The sequence below is a fragment of the Suricata suricatta genome, chromosome 13 (genome assembly GCF_006229205.1).
Source record: "Suricata suricatta isolate VVHF042 chromosome 13, meerkat_22Aug2017_6uvM2_HiC, whole genome shotgun sequence".
Classification (NCBI taxonomy): Eukaryota; Metazoa; Chordata; class Mammalia; order Carnivora; family Herpestidae; genus Suricata; species Suricata suricatta.
This window is the reverse complement of record NC_043712.1, coordinates 5570288-5590993: the sequence shown is the minus strand read 5'-3', so window position 1 is coordinate 5590993 and position 20706 is coordinate 5570288. Positions and strand designations below refer to the sequence as shown.

Here is a 20706-nt window from a genome sequence, read left to right as displayed (position 1 = left end):
AAGAGAGAAAGAGAGGGAGAGAGAACATGAGTGGGGGCGGGGCAGAGAGAGAATATCCCAAGCAGGCTCTGTCTGTGCTGTCAGCACAGAGCCAGATGTGGGGTTTGAACTCATGAACCATGAGAACATGACCTGAGCTGAAATCACAGGTTAAGACACGCACCAGACTGAGCCACCCAGGGGCCCCTACACTTTTTCTATAAAGGGCCAGAGAGCAGAGATTTTAGACTTGCAAGTAGGTCATGATCACATGGTCCTTGTGGCGACCATGGCAGTTCACGGTCTTGCCAAAGCAGCCATGGCAGTGCATAAATGAGCGGACATGGCTGTGTTCCAATAAAACTTTATTTACAAAACCAGGCAGCGGATGGATGGGGACGCAGCTTGCAGTGTGTCGACACCTAACCTACAGAGATCAAAGCCCTCCAGATCATCATTTGCTCGTAAAGTGAGCACTTCTTTCCCCTAACGCTGAAAGAATAAAAATGATTCAATGCCGGAAGTCTCCCCCGGCAAAGACTGTGTGGCTTTTTCAACATCAGACTGATATTTCAGGCAAGAATTTGCTGAGGATACTTCAGTCCCACTGGCCTCTCCATTCGTTAAACATGTTCCCACCCCAGGACCTTTGCACTTGCTGATGCCTTGGCCTGGAAGAGCTACCCCCCACCCCCAACACCAGCATCTTGGCATGCCTCTTCTTGTCCTTTGGTTCTTAAGCAAGAGGTTTCCCCCGGCTACATAAGGCCCACCGGTCAACATGCTCCATGGCATCCCCGGCTTTAGCTTTCTGCAAACATCTGAGCCCCGAGCCCTGTTGATTCCCTCCTTCCACAACTATTTACGAGCCCCTGTTATGCATCGGGCAGCCTTCTGTGCTCTTGAGACACTTTAGTGAACGCAGCTCAAAAACCATGCCCTTGGGGGCTGGGGGTCTCCATTCCAGCAGAGAGGAATGGAAGACAATGAACCCTAGACACGATCCCTAAGAAAATGTAAAGAATTAAAGAATGTTAGAAAGTTATCAGTGCCATGGAAAACGTGTAGAGTAGGGGCGCCTGGGGGGCTCAGTCGGTGAAGCGTCTGACTCTTGGTTTCGGCTCAGGTCATGAGCTCATGGTTCACGGGATGGAGCCTGCCTGGGATGCTCTCTCCCCCTCTGTCTCTGCCCCTCCCCTACTCTCTCTCAAAATAAATACGCATTAAAAAGAAAGAAAGAAAAAGTGTGAAGCCCAGCAGGGGGACAAGGTAGGCCTCACTGAGCACGTGACATTCAAGCGAAGACTTGGAGGTGAGGGGGTGGCCACGCAGACGGAGGGGAACAGACAGGTGACACCGTATGGAAGGGGAGCCCGGGGTGAGGGCGGGCCTGGCATGTACCAGACACAGTCGGGAGGCTGGTGCGGTCAGGACAGAGTTGGGAGGAGGGGGAAAGAGAGGATGTCAGGGGGGTCGGGGTTCATGATTACACGAGGCTCTGGAAGACGCACCGGAAGGATTCTGCATTGCCGGAGGGAAATAGGGAGTTGTCGGAACTCTGAGCAGAGGACCACGATCGAGCTGCTGCGTGGACGACAAACGGAGGAGGGTCCGGGGAGAGAAGGGAAGAGGAGGAACCGGTTAGAAGCCCCATGATCACCCAGGTGAGAGGTGATGGGGACTGGGCCCCCGGGGCCACAGTGCAGGTCCCGAGAAGGGGCCGGATCCCGGGTAAATTTGCCAAGCACAGTCCTGATGGCTCAGATCAGGGATGTGGGCTGGGGTCACGTGAGAGAAAGAGGGGGAACCGAAGACGACTCCAGGCTCCCAATCTAACGAGGAAGGGAGGCGGCTGCCCTCAAGTGTGTGGGGCGAGCCAGGCCGTGCAGACACAGATCCTGAGCGGAGAGACTCAGTTTCGGACATGTTACATTTCACACGGGTTTCAGACGTCCCCCTGGGGGGTGCTGCGTAATCCGGGTCGGGAGTCCAGGACAGAGGTCTGGCTTGGAGATGCCTGTCTGGGACCCCACTGCCACACAGATCATACTTACAGCCATAAGAGATGGCCAAGATGGCGAGAAGTGACGGGGACAGGGCAGGGGGCACGTCAGAGGAAGAGAAGGAGGCAAAGGAGAACCCGGTAAGCGGGTGAGCAGGAGCTCCCAGCGAGGTGGAAAGAAGGAAGCCAGAACCCTGGAGCTCGAGGGGCCAAGCGGGGAGGAAGGAGCGTCCACCCGGTCAAAGCCGCTGATGGGTTCTGCAGACCGAGGACAGGGTTGAGCGATATGGAAGTCACTGGAACCCTCGAGGGGCAGTTCTGGCTGAGCAGTGTGTGTGTGGGGGGGGAGTTTAAAGTCCTGACGGGAGGGGAGCCTGGGCGGATCCGTCATCGTCGGTTAAGCATCGAGATTTCAGCTCACGTCACGATCCCACAGCTCATAAGATCGAGCCCCAAGTCGGGCTCTGTGCGTGGAGCCTGCTTCAGATTCTCTCTCCCCCGCCCCTCCCCCACTCACTCTCTCCCTCAAAATAAATAAACAAACATTAAGAAAAAGAACGAAGTAGTGGCAGGAGAGGGATCGGAGACAGCAAGGAAGAGCACTTTTGAGAAGTTTGGCTACAAACGGGGGAGGCAAGAACTAGTGGCAGGTGGTGGGGAACGTGAGGGTAAGGGAAGTTTGGTTCTGAAGGCCAGGAGGCACAGTGGTGTGTGTGTGTGTCGACGGGGACAGTGGTCGAGCAGAGACTGAAGAACGGAGGACGAGGGAGAGAGAACCACGGGGGCCGAGCTCCGGTGCGCAAGACGGGCCCTGGGTTTAGACAGAGAAGTGGGACAGACACCGAGAGACTGAGGACGTCCTCTTCTGTCTGCTTCAGCGTTCTCAGTGACGCCGGAAGCCCTTGGCGAGGAGGACGGGGAGCAGGTGCTGGGTTTGCAGAAAGGGGAGGAGCTGCAATCGCTTGGGCGAGTGGGGGCGGGGGGCACACGGCCGAAGGACAGAGGCTTGAGTCTCTGCACCGAGGACCCGGCTGACGTCTCGGCATCAGGAGGAGAAGCCCAGCCTGGAGGGTCAGTGGTCGTCTTCAAGGCTCTCGGTCCACTACTCCTGATCTTGCAGCTCAACTGCTTCCAGCAAGCACAAACCGAGTCCCCGCTCAGGGATGAAATGAAACGCCTCTCGGGAGACGCCTGGCAGGCTCCATCAGTGGAACGTGTGACCCGCGATCTCGGGGGAGTGAGTTTGAATTCCATGTTAGGTGTAGAGCCAACTAAAAAAATATACTGGGGCGCCGGGGGGGCTCCGTCGGTTAAGCGTCCAACTTTGGCTCAGGTCATGATCTCACGGTTCATGAGTTCGAGCCCCGCGTCGGGCTCGCAGCTGTCAGCGCAGAGCCCGCTTCTGATTCTCTGTCTCTTTCTCTCTTTCTGTCCCTCCCCTGCTCTTGAGCACTCTCTCTCTCTCTGAGAAATAAAAAAATAAACATTTATATATTAAATATATATAATTATAAATATATAGTTAAATCTCTTCTCAAGAGATTACCATCAGAGCCCTAACACTGATCCTAGATATTTCTTTTTAATTTATTTAATGCTTATTTATTTTTGAAGGAGAGAGAGAGAGTGTGTGTGAGTGGGGGAGGGGCAGAGAGAGGAAGACACAGAATCGGAAGCAGGCTCCAGGCTCTGAGCTGTCAGCACAGAGCCCGACGTGGGGCTCAAACCCATGAACCACAAGATCATGACCTAGACTGAACTCAGACGCTTAACCGCCTGAGCCACCCAGGCGCCGCAGATCCTAGATATTTCAAGTTGCGAAACGGGATTGACAGGAGGGTAAAATGGTCAGTGGAGGCCATTACAGTTAACCCTAACCCCCCACTGGATTTGCACTCTTTCCCAATAGGCTCCCAATTACTCGCATCCTCTGCCCCTCGCCTGGGTGGTGAGAAAGGGCGAGAAGCCAGGGAGCTCCAGAGCAGGAGCTCAGGAAGCCCTTTCCTCTGGTGACACAGAACCGAGCAGACGCTTGCTAAATGCTGACTTAACGGCATCGAAGAACAGAATTCCCAAACAAAATGACAGCGTGACGAAGGCACCAGGAAAGACAAGCGTAAACTAACAGATAAAGAAGAACAAATACAGACAAACCCATAAGGTGAGACTGTATTTTGGGCTGAGGCTGTTAGGTGACCCGTTTTCACACAAAAGACATTTTAGGACTAACGATGCGATATTTGAATTATCGGCATGAACCAGCCCCTCCCTGTCCCTACATCCAGTTCTTAAAGCCTTGGGGTCCTACTGAGGCAGATTCACACACAGGATGCCAGAAACTGATCAGGATTCAGCAAGTCATAGTGACTGTTTCACTGAGCAATATGTTTTATGTTTTATTTACTCCACAGAAACAATATCCATCATCCATAAAAACATTCTGTATGAGCTTATTTATAATCTACAACAACAGCAGCCCTAGATGAATCCACCCTCTCTCAGTGGCACATGACCTACCCCTCCTGCGGGGCTCGAACCCACAAACCATGAGATCATGCCTTGAGCTGAGGTTGGAGGCTTAACCGACTGAGCCACCCAGGAGCCCCAGGCGCTCTATGGGTTCAAACGAAATGTTTCCACATCAAAAGTCATACGGATCTCTCACAGGTCTTCGATCAGTCTGCACAAACCAATTCAACCTATCGAGAAATCATTAGAGATTACGCATGCCCCTCAAACTCCAGATTTGTTCTACCAACAATTTTTACGCTAAGTTCTCGGATAATTTCATCTGCTTAAAGATGTAAGCAGTCCAACCACTTTTATTTATTTATTTATTTATTTTTAAATTTTTTTAATGTTTTATTTAGTTTTGATACAGAGAGAGACAGAGCATGAAGGGGGGGGCGGCAGAGAGAGAAGGAGTCACAGAACCGGAAGCAGGCTCCAGGCTCTGAGCTGGCTGTCAGCACAGAGCCCGACGTGGGGCTCGAACTCATGAACGTGAGATCTGACCTGAGCCGAGGTTGGAGGCTTAACCGACTGAGCCACCCAGGCACCCCCCAACCACTTTTATTTATTATTAAAATGCTTATTTATTTTTGAGAGAGAGAGAAGGACAGAGCATGAGCAGGGGAGGGGCAGAGAGAGGGAGACACAGAATCGGAAGCAGGCTCCAGGCTCTGAGCTGTCAGCACAGAGCCTGACGCGGGGCTCGAACAGAGTAACCTTGACCTGAGCCGAAGTCAGATGCTTAACCGACTGAGCCCCCCAGGCGCCCTGTGGTCCAAGCACTTTTAAAATGCCTCTTACACGCTGCTGGATGGAGTGTGGATCAGGAGAAGCTTTTTGGAAAACCGTGTATGTAAAGCGAAACGTACAGAGTGCTTATGACCCTGTAATCGGGCTCCCCGGGTGGAGACTGACTTTATATCCTCAAACAGGAGATGCGCAATCGCCTAGAGGCAGAGGAAGGGATAAAGTGTGGTGCACTCACATACCCAAGTGCGAACCACCAATGAAAAGAAACACCCTACGCAGCCCCGGGAGGGAGTCTCACAAACATCAGGTAGAGCGCAAGAAGCCAAACACCGGGCCCAGTAAGTGGGTACATTCACAGGAGGTTCCTAAACAGGCAAGACTGTCCGCGTCGTTCCAAGTCAGAGAGCGGACGAGGGTGCCAGGAGGGTGGTACGCACCAGAGGGGCTGCTTTTCCGTCTGGGTGCTGGTTACAGGGGATGGCACACTATGACCTGTGCATTTCTCTGCATCTATACGTTATATTTCACTTATCAGGTTTCTGAAAAGGGGCACCTGAGGGGCTCCGTTGGTTCAGCATCAACTCTTGACTTCAGCTCAGGTCATGATCTTGAAGTTGATGGGTTCAAGCCTTGACTGGGCTCTGTGCTGACAGTGTGGAGCCTGCTCGGGATTCTTTCTCCTTCCCTCTCTCACTCATGTGCACGGACATGTGTGTGTGCTCTCTTTCTCTCAAAATAGATAGATGGAGGGGCCCTGGGGAGCTCAGTCAGTGAAGCATCTGACTTCGGCTCAGGTCATGATCTCTCGGTTCGTGGGATCAAGCCCCGCGTCGGGCTCTGGGCTGACAGCTCAGAGCCTGGAGCCTGCTTCCGATTCGGTGTCTCCCTTTCTCTCTGCCCCTCCCCTGCTCACTGTCTCTCTCTCAAAAATAAATAAACGAACAAATATTTAGAAAATGAAAAACATAGATAAAGAAGTTTTCTGGAGAAATAAGTAGCTCCAATATTCAGAAAATATAATTAAAAAAAAAACAGAGCCTGAGGGCAATAACTTAGTTTTTATTTCTACTGTTCTTTGAAAATGAATTTTCCATCTTAAAAGCAATGGTTCCCACTGAAATAGTATCTTACATAAGAGGGGGAAGAAATATTTAAAGACTTATACATCCGTAGTATAAAACATTATAAATTATTGTTACATCCACGTTGCAGTTAACAACCAAATAACCTTTGTCAACATGAACTTACCTGAGTTGTTTTGCATAGCTGAGTTCGATCTCTGTCCTTTCCTTTACAAATTTGATGTATTTCTCAAGAATGTCAATTCCCCACTGTGTGTGTTTTTCTAAGTTGTCAAATTGATCCTGTTTTTGAAAAAACACAAAACACAAAGAGAGAGCTTATAAATCCTTCTCTGTGATTAATAGAATTTCAGCGAACAATGCTCTCAACGAGACGTCGCTATGTAGAAAGCAGCCCTAATATTTTCCATGATGGCCCGGGTGCTTTTCTTGTGGAGCAGTTTTAAATCAACATTACCAAATTTGGTCTCAAAACTGCCTGGGGGACTGAACTCTGACCCCCGCATCCCTGTTACCAGCGTGGTCTGCGGCTGCAGTTAATGTCCAAGTGCAAAGAGGTCTCCTCCAGATTCCAAAAGCTGAGAGGTACAGCTCTTGCTTCGGCTGGGTGGGTGTCCAGCACCTTCCTTGTGATCTCTCAGTGATTCTAAACAGTCACTGAGATTCAGCGAAAGCAAATGGAAGCGAGAAGAGTTCCAAAATACTGCTTTCTTCAAACAGATAAATAAAATGACTCACGTGGACTTTATTCAAACGTTCATCAGACCCACACTGTGTGCCAGAAAGGAGCCGGGGAAATGAAGGGAACAGACATACAGCAGCCCCCTGCTCCCCCCGATCTTGCAGGAGCCCTGAGGCTCCCAGCCTGGGACCGTGAGCGGTGGTAGGTGTCCCAGCAACCCCTACTCCAAAGGCGGGGACACATCCAGGAATCAGGGGACCTTGTCCTTGCAGTGGGGGTGGGGCAGGGCGCCAGGGAAGGATGGTGGTGGGCAAGCAACTGGAGAAAGCCCGGGGCGCCTGGGAGGCTCAGTCGGTTAGTCGGCTAACTCTGGATTTCTCAGGTCATGATCTCGCGGTGTGTGAGTTCGGACCCCAAGTCAGGCTCTGGACTGACAGTGAGGAACCTGCTTGAGATTCTCTCTCTTTCTCTTTCTTTGCCCCTCCACTGCCTGTGTTCTCTCTCTGTCTCTTTCTCAAAATAAATAAACATTTAAAAAAATCTTTAAAAAGAAAGAAACTGGAGAAGGTCTCAGCCCATCGGCCCAAGCGAAGGAGCATAGCCTTTCGAGTGGGCACAAGTGAGCCACTGAACTTGCAAGAGGAGAGGCATGCCCACAGACGTGTTTAGAATCACCAGGAGAGGGGCGCCTGGGTGGCTCAGTCAGTTAAGCCTCCGGCTTCGGCTCAGGTCTAGATCTCACATTCGTGGGTTCGAGCCCTGCGGCAGGCTCTGTGCTGACAGCTAGCTCAGAGCCTGGAGCCTGCTTCCGGTTCTGTGTCTCCTTCTCTCTCTGCCCCTCCCCCTCTCATGCTCTGTCTCTCTCTGTATCAAAAATAAATAAAACATTTAAAAAAAAAGGATCATCAGGAGGTACAAGTCAGTTGTCCAGCTGAGCGGAAACGGGAGGAGAGGGAAGGGCGTGCAGACCCACGGCACCGAGAATCAGCGAGTGCTGGTGGCCGGCATGTGAGGAGGCAGGAGGGGGAGGCGGAGGGAGGCAGGATTCTGGGGGACTAGAGAATGGAGGGACAGCGCTTTGGGGTGAAGTGACACATTGGGGGAGGAGGGACATGTCCGGAAGGGACACGGATCCATTCGGAGCTCATGGAGGGAGGCCTCATGGCTGGTGGATCTGAAGCAACGGCCAAGGGTCCAAGGCCAAAGTCGGACACAGCTCTGCTTGAAGATGAAGAAACAGTCCCTGGCTAATTTCACAATTCAGTCTTAAGGATCGTGCAAAATGGAAAAGTGTCAAATCAAATATAAAAATACAAAGCCATGACTGGGGGCGCCTGGGTGGCAGCAGTGGTGGGTTCGAGCCCTGTGTCAGGCTCCGTGCTGGTGGTGCAGAGCCTGCTTGGGATTCTCCCCCTCTCCCTCGCTCTCTCTGCCCCTTCCCCGTGTGCAATCTCTCTCTCCTTTTCTTTTTTTTAAAATTTTTTTGTTTTATTTATTTTTGATACTGAGAGAGACAGAGCATGAGAGGGGGAGGGGCAGAGAGAGACAGAGACACAGAACCTGAAGCAGGCTCCAGGCTCTAAGCTGTCAGCACAGAGCCCGATGCGGGGCTCGAACCCACGAACGTGAGATCTGACCTGAGCTGAAGCCGGAGGCTTAACCGACTGAGCCACCCAGGCGCCCCTCTCTCTCCTTTTCAAAATTAAACTTTACGGGGCGCCTGGGTGGCTCAGTTGGTTAAGCGTCCAACTTCGACTCAGGTCATGATCTCGCGGTTCCTGGGTTCAAGTCCTGCGTTAGGCTCTGTTATTGACAGCTCAGAGCCTGGAGCCTGCTTCAGATTCTGTGTCTCCCTCTCTGCCCCTCCCCTGCTTGTGCTCTATCTCTCTCAAAATAAATAAATAAACATTAAAAAAATTGAAAATGAAAAACAGAAAAATAAGAAAACCAAAAAACCCCAACTTTATTTGCTTAAAGGAAATTATTTAAAAGCCATGATAAAAGTAAAAGGAGATAGGAATCAATGACACATTGTACCATGCTCCTGCTGGTTGAAAAGCTATGATATGCAGAATCGATTCAATATTAACCAAAGTCCCTGAAGGATGGCATAAAGAAATTGGTAAATTTATTGTAGTAGTTGGTAAGTCGATTTAAACATTAACTGAGAAGGATAAAAAGGAATGTGACTATTACAAAAACGATTAAATTGTATACTTTAAGCGGTGACTTGTGTGGCATATTCATTATACCTCTATAAAACTGTTAAAAAATAATAAAAACTTTAAGTTAAAAAAAGAAAAAATTTTTAAATATATAAGTAAACTTAAAAAATATATAAAAATGCAAAGCCACAGTTTAATCCTAGCACACGTGTGTGCGGTCCAACAGGACACATGCAGCACCGCCCTTCAGCTTGATTTGATTTTAAAAAAAATTTTTAATGTCTATTTTCAAGACAGCGCATGCGTGTCTCACGCATGCCACAGAGGGGCAGAGAGAGGGAGACACGGAATCCGAAGCAGCTCCAGGCTCTGAGCCGTCGGCGCAGAGCCCCACGCGGGGCTCGAACTCACGGACGGCGAGACCATGGCCTGAGCCGAAGTCGGCCGCTTATCCGACTCAGCCCCCCAGGCACCCCAGCTTGACGTTAAAACCCACCATCTCCCACTTTAAGTGTGTCCTCACACTTTCATTCCGTTTTCCGTTCAAAGCTGTGCAAACCGCCAAACGAGCCCACTTCGACCCGCCCAAGCCCTCCTCGGGTGGAAGCGGGCAGGAAACAGTCAGAGCACTTTTCCTCCAATGTCCGAAAACCTCTTCCTGGAGAAAACTCGTTTCCTTAACCTTGACCGCCCCCTCTCCCTGCTCCGCCGGTCCCACAGAACAGCTTGAAATATTACGGTTTTATTTTACAGGAATGTTTTTCTCATGGAAAATCACTGCAAGACGTTTGTCTGTAAATCTAATAATTGTTCACCTGATCATAAAAAACAAAGGACAAATATTTAAGGTCCCCAATACTACATTCCATGGACACTAGGCCTCACTCAGGGGACACGAGTCAGGAGGATTAGTTATTTGCGTTATTTGGAAGGAGGAAGGTTGTCAAGCAAATTAAGAGTGTAAACAAGACTGCGGGCCACTTTGAACTAAATATACAAACAATTTGAGTAAAGATACAAATCATCCCTGCTACTTAGACCAAGGCTTGTGAAAGCTCTCGGCTAATTGGTAACCCTTGGCTAATCTAGTTTCATAGCGACCCTATTTATTTAAAAACCCCTTTCCAGGGCCACCTGGGTGGCTCAGTTGGTTCAAGCACTGGACTTAGGCTCAGGGCATGGTCTCGTGGTTCGTGGGTTCGAGCCCCGCATCCGGCTCTGTGCTGTCAGCACACGGTGCATTGCGATCCTCTGTGCTCCTCCCCTTCTGCCCCTCCCGTTTGCTCATGCGTGCACTCTCTCTCAAAAAACACCCCCCAAAACTCAAAAAAGACAAAACTCCTTTCCACACCGCCCTCCATTTGAGAGTCCTCTCCCTGTTTAATGTCCCGTCCCCTGAGCCTGACTATTTGTAAGATTTATAGGGGTTTCCTCGACCACTCGCTAACACCATCTGCTCTTTGAGGGTCCTGCTGAAAATCTCACTATGTATTTTCCCTATTAGTATGCAATTCGTTTCTATCCCTAATATAAGAGCGTTTGATACCAAAACTCTTTTAACAAAACCTACATTTGAACTGAGTCTACCTTGAAAATGACTCAAACCAACAATATGTTTTCAATAAAGTTATCTGTATTCTAGAACATTCTGCAGGCCATAATAAAGCATTAAAATAAGGTCGACATAAAGTAGAAGATCTTAACTACTAAAAACCTTGCTTGGCAATAAATAAACTGGTTCCTGTTTTATCAATACAGTACTGTTCTTTCCATGCTGAGGGAGAAACATGGCTGGGGCGCCTGGCCGGCTCAGTTGGTAGAGCAGGCGACTCTTGATCTTGGGGTCGTGAGTTCAAGCCCCACATTGGGTATAAAGCTTACATAAATAGGGGTGCCTGGGTGGCTCAGTCTGTTGAGCGTCTGACTTCAGCTCAGGTCATGATCTCACAGTTCATGGGTTCAAGCCCTGCATCGGGCTCTGTGCTGACAGCTCGGGGCCTGGAGCCTGCTTTGGATTCTGTGTCTCCCTCTCTCTCTGATCCTCCCCTGCTCATGATCTGTCTCTCTCTGCCTCACAAAAATAAATAAGTGTTAAAAGAAATTAGAGCTTACATAAATAAATAAATAAAATGTCACAAGTAAAAATTCTAAAAATAATGAAACACCTCTAACGATGCCACGCTCTCCCATTCCCATCACACGGATCACCACGGCATGAACTTTTTTTGACAGCAGCTAAAAGAAAATTCAAAACAGATGAAAAACTAATCAACCCACTTACATTCTTGACCAAAATGTGGAAACGTTGGTGGAAAAAAATTCCAAATCTTAAAAAGACTCCTTTGTGAGCAAATATTACACATCGCCCTTTAAAAAAACCAGCTTCTGCTACTTTGAAGACGGTGGCATTATCAAAAGAAATGCATCCTTTCCCGTTTGATGGGGCATGACAGCGGTTCGGACCCCTCTGCCCTCCTAGAAATCATGAAGGACTCCCAAAAGCCTTCATTTGTATGCGGTACGGCTATCAGTATTTATCAGAAACTAAAAACTGAGAACACTTAAAAAATATTTATTCATCCATTGAGAAGACAACACTCAAGCCATTACATGTTAAAACAGATAGCATTGTTTCCTTGTCAAGAATTTTCCTTTCCAAAACAAGACAAAAACGTGGGAAGACAGGCATCGGCTTACACTTTTGCGAATCTCTTTACTGTCTAGCTTAATAGATCACAGCTGGATTTTCAGATGCGTGTGCAGTCCATCTGCTGGGTGAAGTACACGAAAAAATAAGACTTCACCCAGATATGCAGTAAGAAAATGGAGGAGCAGTTCAGTGCCTTTTTAGGTAATTCTGGGTACTCTGGATGCCGCGCCCCAACTCAGCAAGCAGCAGCTCCTTAAAGGCTGGTTTCAGTGTGCAACCTGAAACCATACGAATGAATTTTTCATATCGCGTTACGAGAAAATGCACGAGTCGATCTACCACTCTGAAAAACTCTCCCACCTGCGCACGACCATATAACATGACGCATTAGTCATTTAGAAAATACATATACTTGGGGCGCCTGGGTGGCTCAGTCGGTTAAGCCTCCGACTTCGGCTCAGGTCAAGATCTCACATTCGTGGGTTCGAGCCCCGCGTCGGGCTCTGTGCTGACAGCTAGCTCAGAGCCTGGAGCCTGTCTTCAGATTCTGTGTCTCCCTCTCTCTCTGCCCCTCCCTGCTCATGCTCTGTCTCTCTGTCTCAAAAATAAATAAAACATTAAAAAAATTAAAAAAAAAAAGAAAAAGAAAATACATATACATTTTTAAACATTTAATAGCCACACCCAAAGTGGGGCTCGAACTCTCAGCCCCCAGGTCAAGAACTGCCTGCTACTTTATGACACATACTCTAAATTTCTATTTGAAAGCTTCGTATTTCCAAAGATGAAAGATGTCTGTTAATATGTAACCTAATGGAAACTTATGTTTAATTTACGAGCGCATCCTAAATATACCCTCAAGAATGAACTCCAGAATTGCCGAGAGAAGAGCAAATGGATGCTTCCAAGCAGCTGGGAACCACGGGATGGACCCCTTCTTGACCTCTTATTGCTCCTTGAATTCGAACCAAACAAATGTTTTGGTGCCAAGAGCTTGGCCATGAGAGGCCGAGGAAGACAAACAAGAGAGCACAAGTGTGTTCATCAAACGCACTTACTGTATTTTCCAATTATTTTCACATCTGGTTTTATGCACAGTGAGGACCGAACCAGAGGACGAACTACAGCGTTTTTTTGGGTTACCTGATCTTCATCAGAGCTCCTCAAGCACCATGAAGTCTGTTCAACACAGACAAATTCCGCCTTGCTTCGCCTACAATATCGAATCATGGGTTGGTGCCAAACGGGTCTCTCTAGGTCAGTACGTATCGGCCATTCTCGGCTCTGCGAGGTCTACTGATCTGATTTTTTCCCCCAAAGCATGCGGAAGAACTTTTAAATGAGGAGACCCAAGTCAGCTACAAGTTCTTCCCCAAAGTACAGCGCTTCCTGTCACTGAAAAGTACACGACACTGACACAAATTCAAAATCCTTGGAATAAGCCAATCTGGTAAGAAACTATGTTGCTAAAGTTACCTCCCTGTAAATGGCTCAGACTTAGAGGAAGGGTAAGCAGAGACCTTTTCCCAACAAATCTCCCCCTCTGCAGCGAGTCACACACCCAGAGAAGAGAAGGATCCCTTCTAAAACCCTGGGTCCGCCTCTTTCTGGGCTGTCTGGACCAGGGCATTAGGACACTCCAATTTCTTTTCATTTTTTATTAATTTAATTTTTGAGAGAGCGCAGGTAGGGAGAGGGCAGAAAGAGAATCCAAAGCAGCCTCCGTGTAGTCAGCAGCAGCCCCCCGTGGGGCTTGAACTCATGAAACGGGAGATCACAGCCTGAGCCGAAGTCGATGCTCAACCGACTAAGCCACCCAGGCGCCCCAGGATGCTCTAATTGAGGATAAGTACCCTTTCCTAAAGACGAGGGCACTTTGAGAAGCAGACCTTAAATGATTCTAGTTGAACGGAATCTCTTGGGATAATATTACTGGAATGAGCTTCCTCTTATCTTTGAGAGAAAAGTGTCAGCCTGTATAGATTTACCCAGAGTCAATGTAACAAAACCTCCATTTCAAATGTTTTTAAAAATCAATTTGGTTCTGAATATTAAAGTAGCTGTATACATAGAAACAAAAAAGTTTTTATAAAACTTTACAAACAAAAATACATCACTACGAATACCACCGATATTCTAGATCTCGAATTTGAAACAAAGGCCTATATATACTAGGAGCGTCTGGGTGGTTCAGTGGGTTAAGCATCTGGCTTCAGCTCGGGTAATGATCTCATGGTCCGTGAGTTCGAGCCCCGTGTAGGGCTCTGTGCTGCTAGCTCAGGAGCCTGCTTTTGATTCTGTGTCTCCCTTTCTCCCTGCCCCTCCCCAGCTCATGCTCTGTCTCTCTGTCTCTCAAAAATAAACATTTTTAAAAATTTTAAGAAGGACCTCAATTAATCTCCATGGACAAAATTTTTTTCTCATATGTTATGTTATGTTAAAGACAGAAATACCCAAAACTGTATTTTCAACATAAAAGCGTCAAACCTCGATGTGACAAAAAAAAAAAAAAAAAAACACCATTATGTAGAGACACCTGGGCGGCTCTGTCAGTTAAGCATCAACTTTGGCTCAGGTCGAGATCTCACAGTTCATGAGTTCGAGCCCCACATCGGGCTCTCTGCTGTCAGCAGAGAGCCTGCTCCAGATCCTGTCTCCCTCTCTCTCTGCCCCTTCCCTGCTCGTGCTCTCAATCTGTCTCAAAAATGAATAAAGACATTTAATTTAAAAAATTACCCAAATGAAATTGTTTACACAGAAAAAAACAGGTACAATGTGAAGGGCAGCACCAGAGGGTTTGTCTCTGCCCCTCTTCCCTCCTCCACTCATGCTCCCTCTCGCTCTCTCTGTCTCAATAAAAAAAAAAAAAAAAAAAAAGAATCTGGAGAAGTACACCAAAAAAAGCTGCATTTTCATGTTTTTATAACAATAATTACATTGTATAAAAGAGCAACACGGAGGCCGGTGCGGGGCATGGAAAGGAGCAGGCTTGAGGCTGACGCAGGCAGGACGCCTGTGCAAACTGGACACTGCGTCAGGAGCTGAAATGGAGCGTGAGAAGCGTCGCTTGTCCCAGAAGCACCAGAGTCTGACGCTCCTGGAATCTGAGCAGGTGTGACGTGGAGGGGAACCGGCTACGGAATGTACTCCATTAAGAAGCCGCAAGGTTAGCTTCTGGCTTGTTATTTCACGGTCTTAGCACAGCTTCGTCACTTTCGGTCCCCCCCCCCCACCTTCTCTGGCTACAGCCAAAGCAACAAAGAAACAAAAACAGAACACGGGTACCTGCTCCAAATATGCAGAGTGAAAGAGATAGCAAAGAATACAATCTTCAAGGACAAATAAATTTTTAAAGAGTGCTTACTTTTTTCCATTAAAATAACAACAACGGTAATTTTTAAAGTGATCATAGGGTCATCCGGGAGGCTCGGTCGGTTCAGCATCCAACTCTTGATTTCAGCTCAGGTAGGATTGCTCAGTAGTGGGACTGAGCCCCTCATCCGGCTCTGTGCTGAGCGTGGAGCCTGTTTAAGATTCTCTCTCTCTCTGACCCTCTCCCTCTCACATGCATTCTCTCTCTTTCTCTCTCTGTCTTAAGAAAAAAAATTAAGGAACACCTGGGAGGCTCAGGTGAGTGTCGGACTCGTGATGTTGGCTCAGGTCACAATCCCAGGATAATGGGATGGAGCTTGGTGTTGGAGAGTCTCTCTGTCTCTCTCTCAAACAAACAAATAAATAAAATAAAGTGCTCAGAAAAATTATTCCCCCAGCCAGACGTGGTGAAATATCTTAAGTAGAAGAGTAAAAGTATTAAAGATGAATAAACTCTAAAACCCAGGTTCCGAAAGATAACTCTAACTTGTAACTGGAGTGGCGTGAATCAGTTCCAAAGAAAGACAAACCAGTCACAGAAAGCAAAATCTTGCTCTTTCTTGAAAAAACAAAAACAAAAACAAAAACACTGTCTCCCTGTGACAGAAGGGCGCCTGGGTGGCTCAGTCTGTTTGGCGGCCAACTTCGGCTCAGCTCATGATCTCGCAATTCACAAGCTTAAGCCCCGCGTCGGGCTCTGTGCTGATGGCTCAGCGCCTGGAGCTGCTTGGGAGTCTGTGTCTCCCTCTCTCCTTCTTTCTGCCCCGCTTCCACTCTCACTCTGTGTGTGTGTCTCTCTCTCAAACATAAACTTAAAAGAAAAAAGAGGGGCTTTGCCAAGTGCTGATTGTGAGATGAACATCTTTAACACAAATGTTCTGTATCATTTGTGTCTGGTTTCAGCCCGGAAATGGAATCTACTTGTTCATTTCCTGGCTTCTATACATCAGCTCAGGCGAGGAAGCCGAACGAAATGTGAAGTTTCCTGAGTGCATTCAATCAGCAGACGCAAGAGTCCTGTCACCTGCCCTCCCCGGGCTGTCCCACATTCCTTTAAACCTCAGAGAACCAAGTTTGAGATCTTCCAAGCATCCCGCACCATTCTACCCAGGTGATTCTCTCCCCTCAGGGAACAAGTTCAAGACCAACCTAAGAGAAGAAAAAAAAGACGGAGAGAGAAAATACCAGAACATTGAAGGCGATCCAAAGAGTAAACAAGAACAAAGCAAATAAGCTAAATTTTTAATGAGAAGAAAAAAACAAATGTTTTAAGTCCTGACTCATTTCTAAACTCTATAAATATTTCCATGGGCGTGGGGAAGAGGTGCAAAATAATTACAAAAATATCATAGGAAAAAAAATTTTAAGCCCTGTCACCTGAAACTTGGTTAACATCAACGTAAACATTTTCCAAACACTTAGCAATTAGGTCACTTCCAATTCAAGTAAAGAAGCTGAAGAAAACATATAGGTGTTCTCTTTTTAAGACAAAGGATCCCTGGGGTGCCTGGATGGTCCAGTCAGTTAAGCGTCCAACTTCGGCTCAGGTCACATTCTCCTAGTTCGCGGATTCGAGCCCCGTGTAGGGCTCTGCGCTGACAGCTCAAAGCCTGGAGCCTGCTTCAGATTCTGTGTCTCCCTCTCTCTCTCTGCCCCTCCCCTGATCACACTGTCTCTCTTTGTCTCTCAAAAATAAATAAATGTTAAAAAAAATTTTTTTTACAAAGGGGGAAGAAAGACAAAGGATCCCAACTCTGAAGCCCACAGTTGAGCATCTGACCTAAAAGACCCATAGGACAGACTAGACTGGACCAGTCAGAAGGTCTCTGGGAACAGGTGCTGGACCTACGAGGTTAAAAGTGTCCCGTGATTGATTGCCGGATTAGGAAAGAGATACTGGTCTGCAGAGATGGGAGACGTTATCCGGCGCATTCAAAATGGATGTCCCTGTGAGCTCTGCACTGACTGATTCAGGTCCTCTGTGACACTGGCCAGTTGTCCCAGCCTGTAATGTAAGGTGTGCCCTGGGGCAGACCTTCATGGCTGACGGTCGAGCTGCTACCCCCCTTCCCTCTAGCAGAGCACCTCCATTGTATCTTTTCCCGGCTCCCTTGCAGCTAGGACACAGACATGAGCCGTCACCCTGGCTAACTAGATGTGTGGGCTACCCATGGCGGCTACTGAAAAAGGTGACCCGAAAAACTCCTCTTCTTGACTTGTCCTGGTCATTGCTGCCTGTGAGGCTGGCAGATGCAACCGTTGGACTTCAGCACCAATCCCAGGACCCCCTGCCTCTGGACTCCGCAGTGTGAGATGATATGTGTCCTTACTGTCTGAGCCACTTTTCTTTCGGTCTTTGTTACTTTCATTTTTTCACTGTATTTCTTTCTTTCTTTATTTGTTTAGAAATTTTTTTTAATGTTTTATTTATTTTTGATAGAGAGAGACAGAGCATGAGAGGGGGAGGGGCAGAGAGAGAAGGAGACACAGAACTGGAAGCAGGCTCCAGGCTCTGAGCTAGCTGTCAGCACAGAGCCTGCTGCGGGGCTCGAACCCACGAACGTGAGATCTGACCTGAGCCGAAGTCAGAGGCTCAACCGATTGAGCCACCCAGGCGCCCCTGTATTTCTTTATTTTAATGTTTATTTATTTTTGAGAGAGGGAAAGACAGAGCCCGAGCGAGGGAGGGGCATAGAGAGAGAGGGAGACACAGAATAGGAAGCAGGCTCCAGGCTCTGGGCTGTCCGCACAGAGTCGGACGCTGGGCTCAAATCCACGAACCACAAGATCATGACCTGAGCCAAAGCCGGACGCTGAACCAACTGAGACGCCAGGAGCCTCAGGTTTTGTTACTTTTAATCTAACCCATACACCCCTTTCTCGTTCTGATAAATTGCAACAATTCAACCCTTTCTTATAGAGCAGCTGACTGCGAGCCAAGCTCCGTGCCCAGAATTACAGTGGCGAACCGCAGAGTTTTAATTACAACCAAAGGCAGTGGGGACAGATGAGCATTGGACGGACGGGTTCTTGACGGGGGATCAGGGGAAGCCTTCCAGTAGGAGGGATGTTTAAGCTGAAACAAGAAGGGAGTTTTCCAGTGAGGCGAAATGGGGAAACGGCGGGGGGGCGTTCCAGGCAGAGGGAAGAGAATGCGCAGAGGCCCCAGAAAGGAAAGAACATGGCCAACGGAAGGAAATGCGCTATCCAGGGTACCTGGAGGCTGGAGATAAAGAGGCCGAGGGTGTGATAGGCAGAAAGGCAGGGCCAGGCTGGCCCGGACCTTGGAGAGCGCGGCCAGCGTTCCACAGGACGGTTTTCCTTGAGCGTTTGCCAACTAACGCAATTCCTCTTTCCCTCTCACACTTCTGTGGGGCTTATGGCCTGCATTTTACAATGATTAAATGAGCAGTGCCTGACTGGCTCAGTCAGTGGAACGCGAGTCTCCTGACCTTGGGGTTGTGGGTTCAAGCCCCAAGTTGGGTGTCGAAATGACTTAACAATAAGATCTTTAGGGGTGCCGGAGGGGATCAGTTGGCTGGGTGTCCGACTCTTGGTGTCAGCTCAGGTCATGAACTCACGGTTTTTGGGTTCGAGCCCCACGTTGGACTATGTGCTGACAGTATGGAACCTACTTGGGATTCTGTGTCTCCCTTCCTCTCTGCCCCTCCCCTGCTCGTTCTCTATCTCTCTTTCTCTCAACATAAATAATAAATAAATATTTAAAAAAGAAAAAAGACATTTGAAACTCTTTTAAAAATATATATATAATGTTTTAAAAAAAAATGAAACAATTAAATGGGGACTGGGGATATAATCTATGGCTGTGAAAAGAATTTTCTAATGTATGAAATCACTATTCCATTAAAAAAGAGAAATCTATACTTGAAAAAAGTCAAAAGATGTATTGATGGATATTTTCTTTTTTTTTAATTTTTTTAATGTTTATTTATTTTTGAGAGACAGACAGAGCGTGAGCAGGGGAGGGGCAGATAGAGGAGACACAGAATCTGAAGCAGGCTCCAGGCTCCGAGCTGTCAGCACAGAGCCTGACGCAGGGCTTGAACTCACGAACTGCGAGATCATGACCGGAGCCGAAGTTGGATGTTTAACTGACTGAGGCTCCCAGGTTCCCTGGTACTATTCTATGACCACCTTAATGCAGGTCCACAGTCTCTAATTGCAAATCTAGAAGAAAAAAAACTCCTGAAAGCCAAAAGCTTTTTCCTAACTCATCTGGGGACAACGCTCACTCAAGCCTACTCATAATCTCTACTTACCATACTGAGTGCGATTATTCGTATCTATCACGGCAGAACTATGTTACGTGATACAGGATATATTTGCTGTAGTTCCTCCCTAAATTCTAAAAAATCTGGAATCCCAGAACACATTTGGCTTCAAAGGCTTTGGATAATAAATTGTGGATCTAATTTTGGGAAGTCAGTTGTTTAAGAAGACAGCAACAGGAAAAATGAAAGGGATAAGGATAGTAAGGAAGAAATAAAATTGTCATGACCCACAGGTTATATGATGAACTATGTAGCATTGATAAGAGAATCCACTGACAAATTATTAGAATTAAGAGTTGAACATGATAATTAGACATAAAATCAATGTGTAGACCCCAACGGCTTTTCTACACTAGCAACAAACAAAGTACTGAATTTTGGAAACAGTATCATTTGTAAGAGCACGGAAACTACAGGAAGATAGAAATAAACATAATAGAAGATCTGCAAGGTCACTACGGAGAAAATGGTAACAACTTATTCAAAGACATTAAAGAAAACTGGAGTCAATGGAGAGAGGGAAGCCAAGTTCAAAACTAGGAAGGCTATCTACTGTAAATACAGCAATTCTCCAAATTATCTATAGAGTTCAACTTAATTCATTATAAATTCAAAATAACGTACAAAGTCAATCAATTTAATTTTATAAATTGCGGTCCCAGCAAGTTTTTGGAGAACATAATTCAAAGATTATTTTTTAATGTTTATTTATTTTTGAGAGAGAGAGAGACAGTGAGCACGCACGAGCAGGGGAGGGACAGAGAGAGGGAGACACAGAAAGAATCTGATGCAGGCTCCAGGCTCTGAGCCATCAGCACAGAGCCTGACACGGGGCTCAAACCCACGAACCATGAGATCATGACCTGAGCTGAAGGCGGACACTAAACCGACTGAGCCACCCAGGCACCCCTTAATGTTTAATTTTGAGACAGACAGACAGACAGACAGAGCGTGAGTGGGGAAGGGGCAGCGAGAGAGAGGGAGACACAGAATCGGAAGCAGGCTCCAGGCTTTGAGCCATCAGCACAGAGCCTGACGCGGGGCTCAAACTGATGAACTGTGAGATCATGACCTGAGCAGAAGTTGGAGGCTTCACGGATGGAGCCACCCAGGCGCCTGCATAATCCAAAGATTTAAATGGAGTTGCAAAACTCAAAACAACAGCCAAGAAGAAGGCTTGAAGAGGAGGGGAATGAGGGTCACAAACAGACTGTACTGACT

At 47.5% G+C, this 20706-nt stretch overlaps 1 protein-coding gene across 9 annotated transcripts in view; it reads right to left on the bottom strand.

Annotated features, from left to right (window-relative positions):
• Positions 1–20706, bottom strand: part of FNBP1 (formin binding protein 1) — a 140484-nt gene that overhangs the window by 81903 nt on the left and 37875 nt on the right. For all 9 annotated transcript variants that reach the window (XM_029919382.1, XM_029919373.1, XM_029919374.1 and 6 more), the window contains exon 2: positions 6491–6606. In XM_029919382.1, coding sequence (XP_029775242.1) covers positions 6491–6606 — 116 coding nt within the window. The remainder of the gene's footprint in view (positions 1–6490; positions 6607–20706) is intronic.